Raw genomic sequence first — 13,246 nt, 5'->3', positions numbered from 1 at the left:
TGGAAGCCAATGTGCATTTTTAGCTCAATTCCCAAAACATTCTGATTGTGTGGAAATATCACATTATAGATTATGATACTCTAAATCCATTGTAATAGTGACAACTTACTAGTATTTATCCAAAGTTTTACATGCCTTCACCTACTGCATCTAAAGCTAAAAATAAACTAATTGTATCTATGCAATATTCAGTACAGCTCCAATGGTTTGTCACCAGCTGGGCTTTACACTGACTGTGAGTGTCATTTTTTTTTTATTTTACCTTAACCCGCCGGCAGTTTACAAATGCTGCCATTTCATAACCAAAGTACCTACTTCACACAAGTGATTGGCCAACTGTGGCTAAACAGCTAGGTCCAGGGCCAGAAAATAATTAAAATGTACTGTACATACACATACATAACATTGATGGATTGGAACCTGCAAGAATTTGTGAGAGAAATGAATGTATATGTAATAGAAATTATGCTGAGAGAGTGGTGTTTTATATCATGCAATGTTCTCCAGAAAAATGGTTATACAGCAAAAAGTTAACAAAATAGTTAACTATGAAGGATCATTGGTGTAATAGTGTACGGATCCTGCAAAAGGCATCAAATATCTCTCTCTCTCTCTCTCTCTCTCTCTCTCTCTCTCTCTCTATATATATATATATATATATAGAAATAGCATGGGTCCGGCACTCCTCGATGGCTTCCACTATTGCATCGGTGCCTTCACATGTACAGCGTGTACAAACATATAGTTACCCTGGTGCGGCACTCGATGTATCACAAACACAGTCTGGAGGTCAATACTGTTTCAACAACGTTTCAATGCTCGCAAGCACTATCGTCAGGACGATAGTGCTTGCGAGCATTGAAACGTTGTTGAAACAGTATTGACCTCCAGACTGTGTTTGTGATACATCGAGTGCCGCACCTGGGTAACTATATATATATATATATATATATATATATATATAAATGCGAAAGCCCTCACTCACTCACTCACTTACTCACTCACTCACTCACTCACTCACTCATCTCTAATTCTCTTACTTTCCAATATGTTAGTAAGCTGAAATTTAACATAGGGATTCTGCAGGTGGGAAATAGGAAAACTATGTTATTAGAATTTTAATAAAACTCCCCTAAGGGAATGAAAGGGGGTTGACATAATGACATTATTACCGATGCGTGGCTTGCGTTGCACAGGATGCACTGTGTAAATGTTACATTAAACTCCAATCTCCTACAAACAAACTAACAACAATTATGTATGTAGGGATGCATATGACTGATGCCGAAATCCTGACAATGCTCAGGAGACTGGCACTGGAAAAACGCAGGCATGTCCAAGCATTTGCAGGGCGGGTGTCTGACGTCAATTCCAGCCCTGGACAGGCTGAAGTTATTGCAAGGGCTGAGTAAGTTCAGAGCTACTCAGAAACTGCACAAAATGTTTTTGCACAGCTTGGCTGCACATGCGATCGCACACTTGCAAGGCTAAAATACACTCCCCTGTTGGCGGTGACTATGCGTTCGCACGGCTGCTAAAAACAGCTAGCGAGCGATCAACTCGGAATGACCCCCTAAGTCAGATGCATCTTGGTTGTTTTTTCTGTCCATCTAATGGAAGATAATGGTCTTATGGGTGTGTTGCATCAAGTATGTGGTAGGTGTAGTAGCTGATAATTGGGAATATGACTGCTGTAGCAGATGTTGTGCTATGGGTGGCAGGGCAGGCGACAGGGGGATCAAATGGGACACCTATACAGGGCCCCAAGGATCAGAGGGGCCACAAGGATAAACACCTTAGTGCCCAGTAGGATTGTGAACTGTCTTGCGCAAATAGGGCAGTGACTGTGTGACGCAAGTGTGCACCTGCTTTTCTGGGTCCAGCTCTGTTGAAGGCAGTTATGGGAAATGGCAGCAGCTTCACTGGCCAGCATTCCTGTGCCCTGTGCTAACTTTTTATGGTGGGGTGTGAAGTCCGCATGGTACATGCTGTGCGGTGTTCGGGTCTGGATACTGGGAAGTGCAGTGTAGGTGAGTCTCTCTCCAGGGTTAGAGTGGCTGGTTGAGGGGATACAGGGCTTTGGAATGGGGTGGGGAAGCTGGGAATGAAGCATGGAGTCATCGGGGAGAGGCAAATTGTGGGGGGTGGGGGAGGAAGGAGAGATATACATATTTATATATGTGTATAGATAACTATATATACATGTATGTGTGTGTTTATATATATATATATATATATAGGGGCGTGGCTTATGGATAGACGCTGAACAAGGCAACATGCAGTGGTGAATCCATCTTCTATCTTTGTTCTTAAACAAATTTATTAGCGGTGATTGTACCACCATCTTTGGTACGCTTACATTTTAGACCTGTGTTTTATGATGTGTCAATAAATTGTCATCTTTTAATGCACTATTGGTGCCCCCCATCATTCTATTTTCTCTAGACAAAACTTTTCCCCATTGGGAGATGAGTGAATGGGGTGGATGACAGCTGATCAAAACAGCAGTGTGCAGACAGATTGTTTGGAGATTTCATCTGTTTCATTTTGGATTTAACAAATTGGACTTGGACTTGTAGTTCCACAGACACCCGGTTTGTGCTCACACCTTAAATTCCTTTTTATATATATATATATATATATATATATATAAACAGATTATTATATAGCACAGCAAATTCCATTGCCCTTTCATAAATATATAATTTGAGGGGGCACCATAATTATCACAGTGCGGGGCCCCAAGATTTCTGATGCCGACCCTGATGGATGGTACAGACACACAGTTCTGTGCAATTCATTAGATTTCCAATTACAGTTGGTGTGCAGAATTTTTCCATGCCCAGAGGGTCCAAAGCTGGTTTTCTCTACACACAGTATCCCCCCTGATTGGAAGGCTTTTTTTAGAAGAGACACTGTGGCTGACTGAATTTGGAGCAAAGCAAAAAATGGACTTTGACAAACCATGCTGCAATGTAAGGACTGCAAATATATTTATCTTTTTTCATGCAGAGCAAATACAGTACAGGCTTTTTTTGCAAATTCACAAATACTGGACAGCTTTATTTGTACAATTTAAATTTAGTTACAACACACTCCTCTCAACTCTAAGGGGGAGATGTACTAAGCAGTGAAAAGAATGGAGAAGTGAGCCTGTCAAGAAGTTGCCCATGGCAACCACTCAGCATTGAAGTAACATTTATAATTTGCTTACTATAAAATTATACAGAGCAGCTAATTTCTCCACTGTTTTCATTGCTTAGTACATCTCCCCTAAATCTCTCTGAACAGGTTAAATCTGCCCCCCCCCCCACCCTGCAGTTAAATATTGATTTGTCAAGGGCAATTCCCAACTCTGTATTAGCCCTTTTATGTTTGCCAGAAATCATTGCACATATCATCTAAAATCTACTTGTTCCAGGGTGATGGTGTGATGTCATTTACTGATACTTGGTTACAATTACTACATGGAGGCTTCATAGCTTATTTGAAAAGAACCTTAAACCTCTAGACCATTGTTTCCCAACCTCAGTCTTCAAGGCACACTAAGGGGTATATTCATCACAAAAAAAATGTGCAAAGAGAATTTTTAGTTTTAAAATTCCATTGTATTATCTTACAATTTGTGTTCACTATTCATTATGCCCCCATCATAAAATTATCCCTTCTGAAATACTGGGCTTTTTGAGAAGACAGTTTTTTGGGAAGTGATCATTTTCCATTCAGGCTGCCTGGCTGCAGAATGGAGAACTGCATCTGCAGGCACCCCGACCCCCTGCTGGCTCATTATTGCCGGGGTATCTCCAGCTGCAGAAATCACTCTACAGCCACGGCGCCCCATTTACCCCCCTTCCCTCCAGGGCATTATCACCGGATGGTCTGGCTGCAGCCACGAACCCCTCTCCCTGCCCATGATGGCACCTTATTGCTTAGGTTGCCTGGGACATTAACAGATGGGTTTCTGCAGCCGTGGCACCTCGCCCTCTGTCCATTGCAGGCACATTAGTACAGAGGCAGCCCTGTTGCAGAGATTTGCTGAGAAGGTGCGAGAAATCTTATTGGGCGCTGGAAAGGGAATGGGCAGCCTAGGGTACACCTCTGGGGTTTTCCTCTTCCCCCAAAAATAAAACAAGAATACAGGTGTAGAGTGGTGTGACCAGGGCGCTCTCTTTCCGTGGTTATATGTGAAGACCAAAGCAATGATCACCTTAACTATTAAATAGTGAACACAATGGTGGTATGTTGATATGAATTCCAATGAGTCTCAAATAAAAACGTAAAATTTTATACAATGAACATTCACATACATATAAATAAAAGCATACCATAATGGTAAGCTAGGAGCCGCAGGTGTTAAAGGAGGCGGGGTGGTCAAGAGATACACCCTGCTCAGGCTCCTAAGCTTACTGATGGGTCGTGAACCCCTGGATGGGTAATGGTAAATATTCAAAACAGCTCAAGTAACAATTCAAATAGTGTTGGAAAGCATACCGGAGAGGTAGCTAAGGAGACACAGGTGTTTATGATAAGCAGGGTGGTCCAGACTTCACCCTGCTCTGGCTCCCAAGCTAACCACAAGGCAGATGTCCAATAGATGAAAGGTTCGAGCTCCTAGTGGATCCAGATACCCAACGCGTTTCGAGATCTCCAATCTCTTCCTCAGGGCTTGATGGTGTTACATGTCTCCAGAGATGGCTTTTAAAGATGGTGGGAGGGTGGTTCCGGGTCGTAGGTCACTGAAGTCGGAAATGATCCCAAAAATCTTATTTGGCAAAGTCTGAATCCTAATTGTGGTGTGCTGTTGTGCCAGTGCTCTTATGGTGAGCATAAGGTGCAAAATTCATTGTTAATTGATGAAAACTAATGAAAAAGACGTCTGGCCGGAAGTGACATCGCGGCGTGAAAAGGCCGAAATAACAACATGCAGAACCTAAGATAGGTGTAGCAAGAGTAGAAGTGGACTTAAGTGTGCATGGTCACTTCCGGTCGGTGGAACGCAAAACCGCAGCGTCACTTCCGGTATCGGAGCGGCACGTTCGGCCGAACACCAAGATCACTGTGACCACTGTCACTAGTATTTTATTCCTACCATGCACACTTAAGTCCACTTCTACTCTTGCTACACCTATCTTAGGTTCTGCATGTTGTTATTTCAGCCTTTTCACGCCCCAATGTCACTTCCGGTTTTGAACTTCCGGTCCGGGTCACTTCCGGTTGCCCGGCCAGACGTCTTTTTCATGTAACACCATCAAGCCCTGAGGAAGAGATTGGAGATCGCGAAACGCGTTGGGTATCTGGATCCACTAGGAGCTCGAACCTTTCATCTATTGGACATCTGCCTTGTGGTTAGCTTGGGAGCCAGAGCAGGGTGAAGTCTGGACCACCCTGCTTATCATAAACACCTGCGGCTCCTTAGCTACCTCTCCGGTATGCTTTCCAACACTATTTGAATTGTTACTTGAGCTGTTTTGAATATTTACCATTACCCATCCAGGGGTTCACGACCCATCAGTAAGCTTAGGAGCCTGAGCAGGGTGTATCTCTTGACCACCCCGCCTCCTTTAACACCTGCGGCTCCTAGCTTACCATTATGGTATGCTTTTATTTATATGTATGTGAATGTTCATTGTATTAAATTTTACGTTTTTATTTGAGACTCATTGGAATTCATATCAACATACCACCATTGTGTTCACTATTTAATAGTTAAGGTGATCATTGCTTTGGTCTTCACATATAACCAACGAAAGAGGGTGCCCTGGTTACACCACTCTACACCTGTATTCCTGTTGCAGAGATTGCTCAGAGACCACAGTCCCCCCCCCCCCCCCCCTCTGCTGCACAAGCTGCCATAAATAGTCACGGCTGTAGATATTCTATGCAGAGTGAATGGGAAGTGGTAGTGTGCATAATTATGACTCCCTCTTTGCCACAACCAGTGTGATATGCATCACAGCAACATTGTAAAGGGACAGAAGACTTAAGAGAATCTTAACTATGGGGATCATTCTGAGTTGTTCGCTCGTTATTTTTTTCTCGCAACGGAGCGATTAGTCGCTAATGCGCATGCGCAATTTCCGCAGTGCGACTGCGACAAGTAAATTTGCTATGCAGTTAGGTATTTTACTCACGGCATTACGAGGTTTTTTCTTCGTTCTGGTGATCGTAATGTGATTGACAGGAAGTGGGTGTTTCTGGGCGGAAACAGGCCGTTTTATGGGAGTGTGTGAAAAAACACTACCGTTTCAGGGAAAAACGCGGGAGTGGCTGGAGAGACGGAGGAGTGTCTGGGCGAACGCTGGGTGTGTTTGTGACGTCAAACCAGGAACGACAAGCACTGAACTGATCGCAGATGCAGAGTAAGTCTGGAGCTACTCAGAAACTGCTAAGAAGTGTCTATTCGCAATTCTGCTAATCTTTCGTTCGCAATTTTGATAAGCTAAGATTCACTCCCAGTAGGCGGCGGCTTAGCGTGTGCAAAGCTGCTAAAAGCAGCTTGCGAGCGAACAACTCGGAATGACCCCCCATGTTCATTGGGTGCCAGCATGCTACTAAGGGTTCATTACTTGTATTGCCTCCAGAACAAACATGAGATTATCTATTTCTCTGAAATGACAAAACAATATTTCTTCTCTATGATATGGTGACACAAATGAGATGGAAGTAGTGATTGATTGCTCACCTACCATTCACATTTTATTCAGGAAAGCTGATTTCTAGGCTCAGAGTGAAATAAAATATTAAAATGCATGTGTATTTATGCTGCATGATGTGCACTACAAAACATTCGGTCCTTTTCATTAAAGCTCTATGAAGTTGTTGTTATCAGCGTCTGTTATACCCCTTTCACACATAAGAACCAGGTATTCCATGGCTCTGACCCAGGTAAGTATGGCTTCAACCTGAGTCTCAGCTGTAAACCACATTTTACACATGGAGGTTGGTTCCAGGTTATTCCCGAGTTATCGCTGTTCACACCAGACCTAGGTCTTCAAGAGACCTATGTCTTCAGTCAGGCAGTGGACGCCTGTAGATGATATAATTTCCAAGTGGCACCATACCCACCAATCCACACCTTCTAGGCATGACCCCTTCACATTACAGGAGACCCAGGTCGGACCCAGGAATAATCCTGGTACTGAGCAGGATTGGGGACCCAGAACTTTAAACTGGGTCATTTCTATTCATGCATAACCAAATCCAAGGTCTGTGCATGTGTACTGGGAAAAAAAATGTGTATTTAAGCTACTGTAGGTGTGGAAGGGGTATTATGCTCTATGTATAGACATCTAGCATGGTTCTTGTATCTTTTTATGCTGCACACATATTTGATTGTAATGTTTAATTTATCAAAGTATATAGTTTCTCAAACCCACTCTTTTTGTAATGAAAATATGTATTAAAACAGAGACAAAATAATGGGAATTTTTCTTCACAAGATTAACCAAAGTCATGTAATGATTGCACTTCCACTTAGTCTAAAAAGAAACTCCTTCAGTTCTCATCCACTGTTTTTGATCTGTTATAATACAAATTGAAAAATTTAACCAAAAATGAATGTCATAAAGATGAACCCTTCATTGTTACAGTTATTTGGCCATAGTTAGTAGTCTGTTTGATTTCAGGCCAATAAACAATCAGACATTATATGGAAGACAGTTTAAAGTGGTTCCAACTATATCCCATTTGTCTGACTGGTGATATAATGTTGAGAAGCCATATACAGCGACGGCTCCTACTTACGGTTAGTAGGAAGCCTACCACTGCCCCAGGGGAGAAGAGACTAACAACCCCGGGTCCCAGCACATGCGCAATGGATCCAGCAGGTGCTTGGACATGTGCAGATGCCACCGTGCGACTGCATATGCGCAAACACCCTGCTTCTATGGACTTCATCAGCTGCAGCCCATAGAAGAAAGATTGAGCTGCACCAAAGGCAGGGAGTGGCTTTTTATATGATGCCAGCTCTCTGCTTATCACAGATGGTCTGGCAGTCCCAGAGGGAGGAAACACCTCTCAGTGGAACTGCCTTGTTTGTCTGTGACTGCCAGGTAAGTCTTCCAATAGGAAGTCACTGCCAGTGCAGTCAGACTGCATCTGGTTTCACAGACACTGAGCTGTGTGGCTGATTTTACCTGGGGACTGCAGTCCTGCAGCTCAAATATAAAATCTGCCACTGGATAAACATAAGCAATGGTAGCTGACATTTACTGTGTCATTAAACTATGTTGTAACTGTGTATTTATTTCATTTCTTACTACTTTTATCACATGAAATGGTTGGGTACCAATCTAAACCATTACAATATAATTGATTGGATTCACTAATAAATAATAAGTTTCATAGCCATTTATCAAGCAATGGGAATTTTGTATTTGTTTACTTTTTCTGCTGTAAAAAATATGTATATGACGAATATAACTTACAATCAAGCAAAAAGCTACAGTTTGTAATATGCATTATGAAAAATAAATATTTAAGTAAAACTACCCAAACATATGTCCTGACAGTAGTAACACCTACTAAGAAGCACGCAAATCTCCTAATGATATGGTTACCAAATCTATCTTCCCCAATGATAGTATTTGGTTCAACATAGCTGGTCTATCTTCTGAAATGACAGTAATTCCTCCAGTGACAAACTCTTGTTATATTAAAGTGATCAAGGACTGTTTGATTCAGTTACCAGAAAAAACACAGTGTTGAATTGTAGATTCTAATTTGGGATTGTCCTGCCTCCAGTGTGGGTCTATGTGGGTAAAGGGTTGTGATGAAAGTGCATTTGAAACACAATCCAAGTTCTGCTTGGACTCATCAAACAAGTAATTATTCAAGTAACTTTTAATATTATTGAAGGACAGGAATGATATGGAACAGGTTTCCCTTACTAAAAAAAAAAGTATGTAGATAAAAAAGTGTCAAAAATAAACACATATAAAATTAAAATGAACTGCAAAACTAGATCATATTCTCTATGTGTATTATTCATAATGAATATGATGCAAGTACCTTCTAGTCAATTTAGCCCCCCGCCCCCCCAATTTCTGTTTAGCATCTTCCAGCTTCAATTTTTGCTTCCTTCTCCTACACTGAGGATTTGTGCACACAGTAGACATGGGGTGGGATGTAATGGCATTTGAAATCCCCAGACATGCGGGATGCTGGTCGATCTCGGACATCTTTTTAAAGGGGCAATTACTTAAAAGACATAGTTTTGCCTTGTAAGGGACTGCTCTTTTAAAAAAAGTCTGAGATCGGCCGGCATCTTGCACCTATGGTGGTCTTGGACACTGTTACATCCCACCACTAGTTTTCATTGCTAAGTATACTAAGGTGAAATGTGTATTTATATTGTGTGGTTAATTTTGGACTATGTAACTATAAATAAGAAAATGAACTTTTATATTTTATACAACTAATCGAATATCAATTTATAGAAAGGATATTATGAATTTAACCTTATATGCATTGTTGTTAATAGTTTCCGTTGATGTAGTCATATTTAATATCATGAGCAACCTGATATTATTGAATTGCTATTTCTATTTGTTTTTAACAGTTTTTCTCCCAGGAGTCAAACATTTATTTTACTGTTTGGTTCTGTATATATTGTTTTTTTCATTAAAATATTGTTATATTGTATCGTTTTTGCAACTTAAATTTTTGTGATGTTTGTACACTTGATTCAAGGGAGATAACTTTGTCTAATTCATATGCTTATTTTTTCCAGTAAAAAAGGCAATCGAACTGAAATCTAGAGGGGTAAAGATGTTGCCCAGCAAAGAAAGTAACCACAAGAATTCTGTCTGTAAGTAAATTTCTTACAACCAATATTGTCCTCTTTAAAGTTGCCTTGTATTGTTTATGCACAGTCCTTGTACTTGAAGAATGAGTAAATCCACATATCAAACAACAATTTATTCAGGGCAAGAAGTGCAACAGAAAACCAGCAGATATTTACCAATGTAGAATATTTAAAAAAAAGTACAGTAGATGCTAACTTGCTTGATCAACATACTCTGTTACTGTATACATTGTTCTCCATTTCCAACCCTTATTTTGCCTGGTTCCTACAGTTCAATTTCAAATATATACAGTATCCTACCAGAAATTACAGATTTATTGCAGTAAACATGTGAAAATAGTTCATACTGTAGTCACTAAATTTCATTACCAAATGAGCACATAACAAAGCCCAAAATACAGACCTAATTCAAAACTGATCGCAGCAGCAACATTTTTATCTAAACGGCAAAACCATGTGCACTGCAGGTGGGGCAGATGTAACCTGTGCAGAGAGAGTTAGATTTGGGTGGGGTGTGTTCAAACTGAAATCTAAATTGTAGTGTAAAAAATAAAGCAGCCAGTATTTACCCTGCACAGAAACAAAATAACAAAACCAAATCTAACTCTCTCTGCACATGTCATATCTGCCCCACATGCAGTGCACATAGGGGGTCATTCTGAGTTGTTCGCTCGCTAGCAGATTTAAGCAGCATTGCACACGCTAGGCCGCCACCCTCCGGGAGTGTATCTTAGCTTAGCAGAATAGCGAACAAAAGGTTAGCAGAATTGCGAATAGAAAATTCTTAGCAGTTTCTGAGTAGCTCCAGACCTACTCACAGATTGCGATCATCTCAGGCCGTTTCGTTCCTGGTTTGACATCACAAACACGCCCTGCGTTCGGCCAGCCACTCCCCCGTTTCTCAAGACACTCCCGCGTTTTACACTGACACGCCTGCGTTTTTCTGCACACTCCCAGAAAACGTCCAGTTTCCACCCAGAAACACCCACTTCCTATCAATCACACTCCGATCACTTCAACTATGAAAATTCTTCGTTCAGACGTGAGTAAATCTACTAAGTTTAGTGCTAAAATACTTACCGCATGCACACTGCGTACCATGTGCATGCACATTTTTGCCTTAATCGCTCCGTTGCGAAAATCGGCAACGAGTGAACAACTCGGAATGATTTAATCAGGTTTGCTGTGATCAGGTCTGAATTAGGCCCTATATTCCACACTGTGGGACAACATGAGTTACCTGGTCTAAAACGTCACAATTTGTAAACCTAGTGATATTTATATGTGGGATTTATAGCTAAATGTGCTCTATGTAGACTAAATTGCTTAAAGCTGATAATTAATTTAGCTGTTTTGTGTTGTTAAGGAAACCTTACTCCTTATGCCCTACAAGCACTGAAACACAATCATTTGGACTACAGTCATACTGCATATTGCGTATATACTGTATTAGCTGGCCAGACACAAAGTAATGCAAGTGACTAGAAGAACTATATCATTTACTGCATATGTTTTTATAGAGCTGTATTTATGAATTGTTCTTAATGCCATAAAACCATTAGTTATTAACATATGTTTCTTGAAAAAGTGGAAACTAAACTCAATCTGGTCTTCGTTTTTGGAGCTAAATAATTTTGGGAAGTAACCAATGCATTTTGTGGATTTGTTTGGTCTTTCTAACTTCGTAATTACTACATGATTTCAATAAGTTTTTTCATTTACATTGGATTATACTGTATTCCCACATAAATGTCATAATTATTCTTATAATCACACAACCAGAAAGGCATATATCCCATTGAAATATTCTTGCATAATTATTTTTACAATTGAAAGAAAAAAAAAAGAATAAAAAGTATGAAGACAAAATTAAACCACCGTTGTTCCTTTACTTGTTTATTTTATTCAGCTCTGGGAAATTCAGCCTGCCATTAATGAGTTTATGTAGACTTTTATCAGAGATATTATTGTTATTTTTCTATGGCCAGTTATGCAAATGTTCTGTTAGTTTTCATCCAAAACAATTTAGACATGGAGGGTTTGGACTCTGACCAGTACTAAGAAACAGGTTGCCAATTTGTTCAATCTAATACTCAGCTGAGTGACTACTGCCAAAATTTAAATATAATTTTTGTCAATATAGCAAATATTAAAATGCTGGCGAAGGTTTTTAGTATTTGTGAGTTCAAAACATTAAGCATAATATGTAAACTACAACAATTACATTTTATGCTTTCCTTTTTCTCTACAAAATGACAGTTTTATGAAGCTATTTCCAATTTTAGGCATGTTCGGAAGAGCTATCACCTGATAAATAGTTTTTCCATGTTTTACACCAAATGGTTGTTTGCTGACAACCCAGAAGTATTCAACTAGACACTAAAATATTATACAAATTCTTTATAGAAATCTAATCCTGTTATTGTTATTATTTTTGGCACATACTGTAGAAACAAAAATATATTTATCAAATGATTCACATCAGGGATGTTAACTGTACAGTAATACTGCAATAAATACTAAAATGTTAGACTTCTCAGTTATTTTAATTAAGAGTTCCCTATTTTGGAGAATTAATAACTAGATAGTGTGCTGCACACAGGGCCGGACTGCGCATCTGGCACTACCGGCATATTCCAGAAGGGCCGATGGTCTGGTGGGTCGGTCCGGTCCCAGAGTGAGCCAGGAGGGATGCGCGCAGCTCAGCTTCTGGCTCTCTGGTTTGGCTGCCCCCCACCCGAAGCGTGTGTCTCTGGTAAAATTGGGGAGTGTCGCAAGTCCACATCCCTTGACTTGTGGAATGCCCCTGTGAGCTGAGTTCGTGTGCCCCACCTCCCAGTCCGAAGTGGGTGTTTCAAGGAAAATGTGTGCATGCCACAAGTCCACATGCCCCTGACTTGCAGCATGCCCCTGGACTACGTGTCTGTGTGCCCCCATGTGACATGCATGCACCCCCCAGTGATGTGCTTGTGTGCTTTCACAAATGCAAGGGCCGAATAGTAGCCCCAGTCCATCCCTGGCTGTACACAGTATGTTGTTATTGTTATTAATACCCTTACTGTATGACTTTTGAAAGTAGCTATATTTGTAACAAAGGCATTAAATATGGGTGTTATCATCTTTTACTAATACAGTACCTCCAAGTGACTGTTCCCCTGTATAGTTAAAATTACATTAATACACAAACAATACAACAAAAAAGTTTAAAACAGGCAGAACAATGGAAAACAAAATTAGTGACATGTTTTAACAGTAGCAGTTAATGAACTGGTGCCCCGGGAAGAACTGACAAATAGGATCAGAGTCTTTAACTGTAAACGGAAGTACACTTGAGACATAAATAGTCCCATGTGAGAACTAACAGACTGAAAAGCTCTTTTTCGTGAGAGCTTCTAGTCTAAGGGGTTTCTGTCTTTGGGGGATTTTAATAACCTTGTTTCC

At 40.5% G+C, this 13,246-nt stretch overlaps 1 protein-coding gene across 1 annotated transcript in view; it reads left to right on the top strand.

Annotated features, from left to right (window-relative positions):
* The window catches only part of CSMD1 (CUB and Sushi multiple domains 1), a 2,470,978-nt gene that overhangs the window by 1,558,535 nt on the left and 899,197 nt on the right, over nt 1-13,246 (top strand). Inside the window, 1 exon segment of the mRNA XM_063916678.1 lies at nt 9,731-9,808. Coding sequence (XP_063772748.1) covers nt 9,731-9,808 — 78 coding nt within the window.

Source organism: Pseudophryne corroboree, chromosome 4, assembly GCF_028390025.1.
Source record: "Pseudophryne corroboree isolate aPseCor3 chromosome 4, aPseCor3.hap2, whole genome shotgun sequence".
Taxonomy (NCBI): Eukaryota; Metazoa; Chordata; class Amphibia; order Anura; family Myobatrachidae; genus Pseudophryne; species Pseudophryne corroboree.
This window is presented reverse-complemented; position numbering and strand designations above follow the sequence as displayed.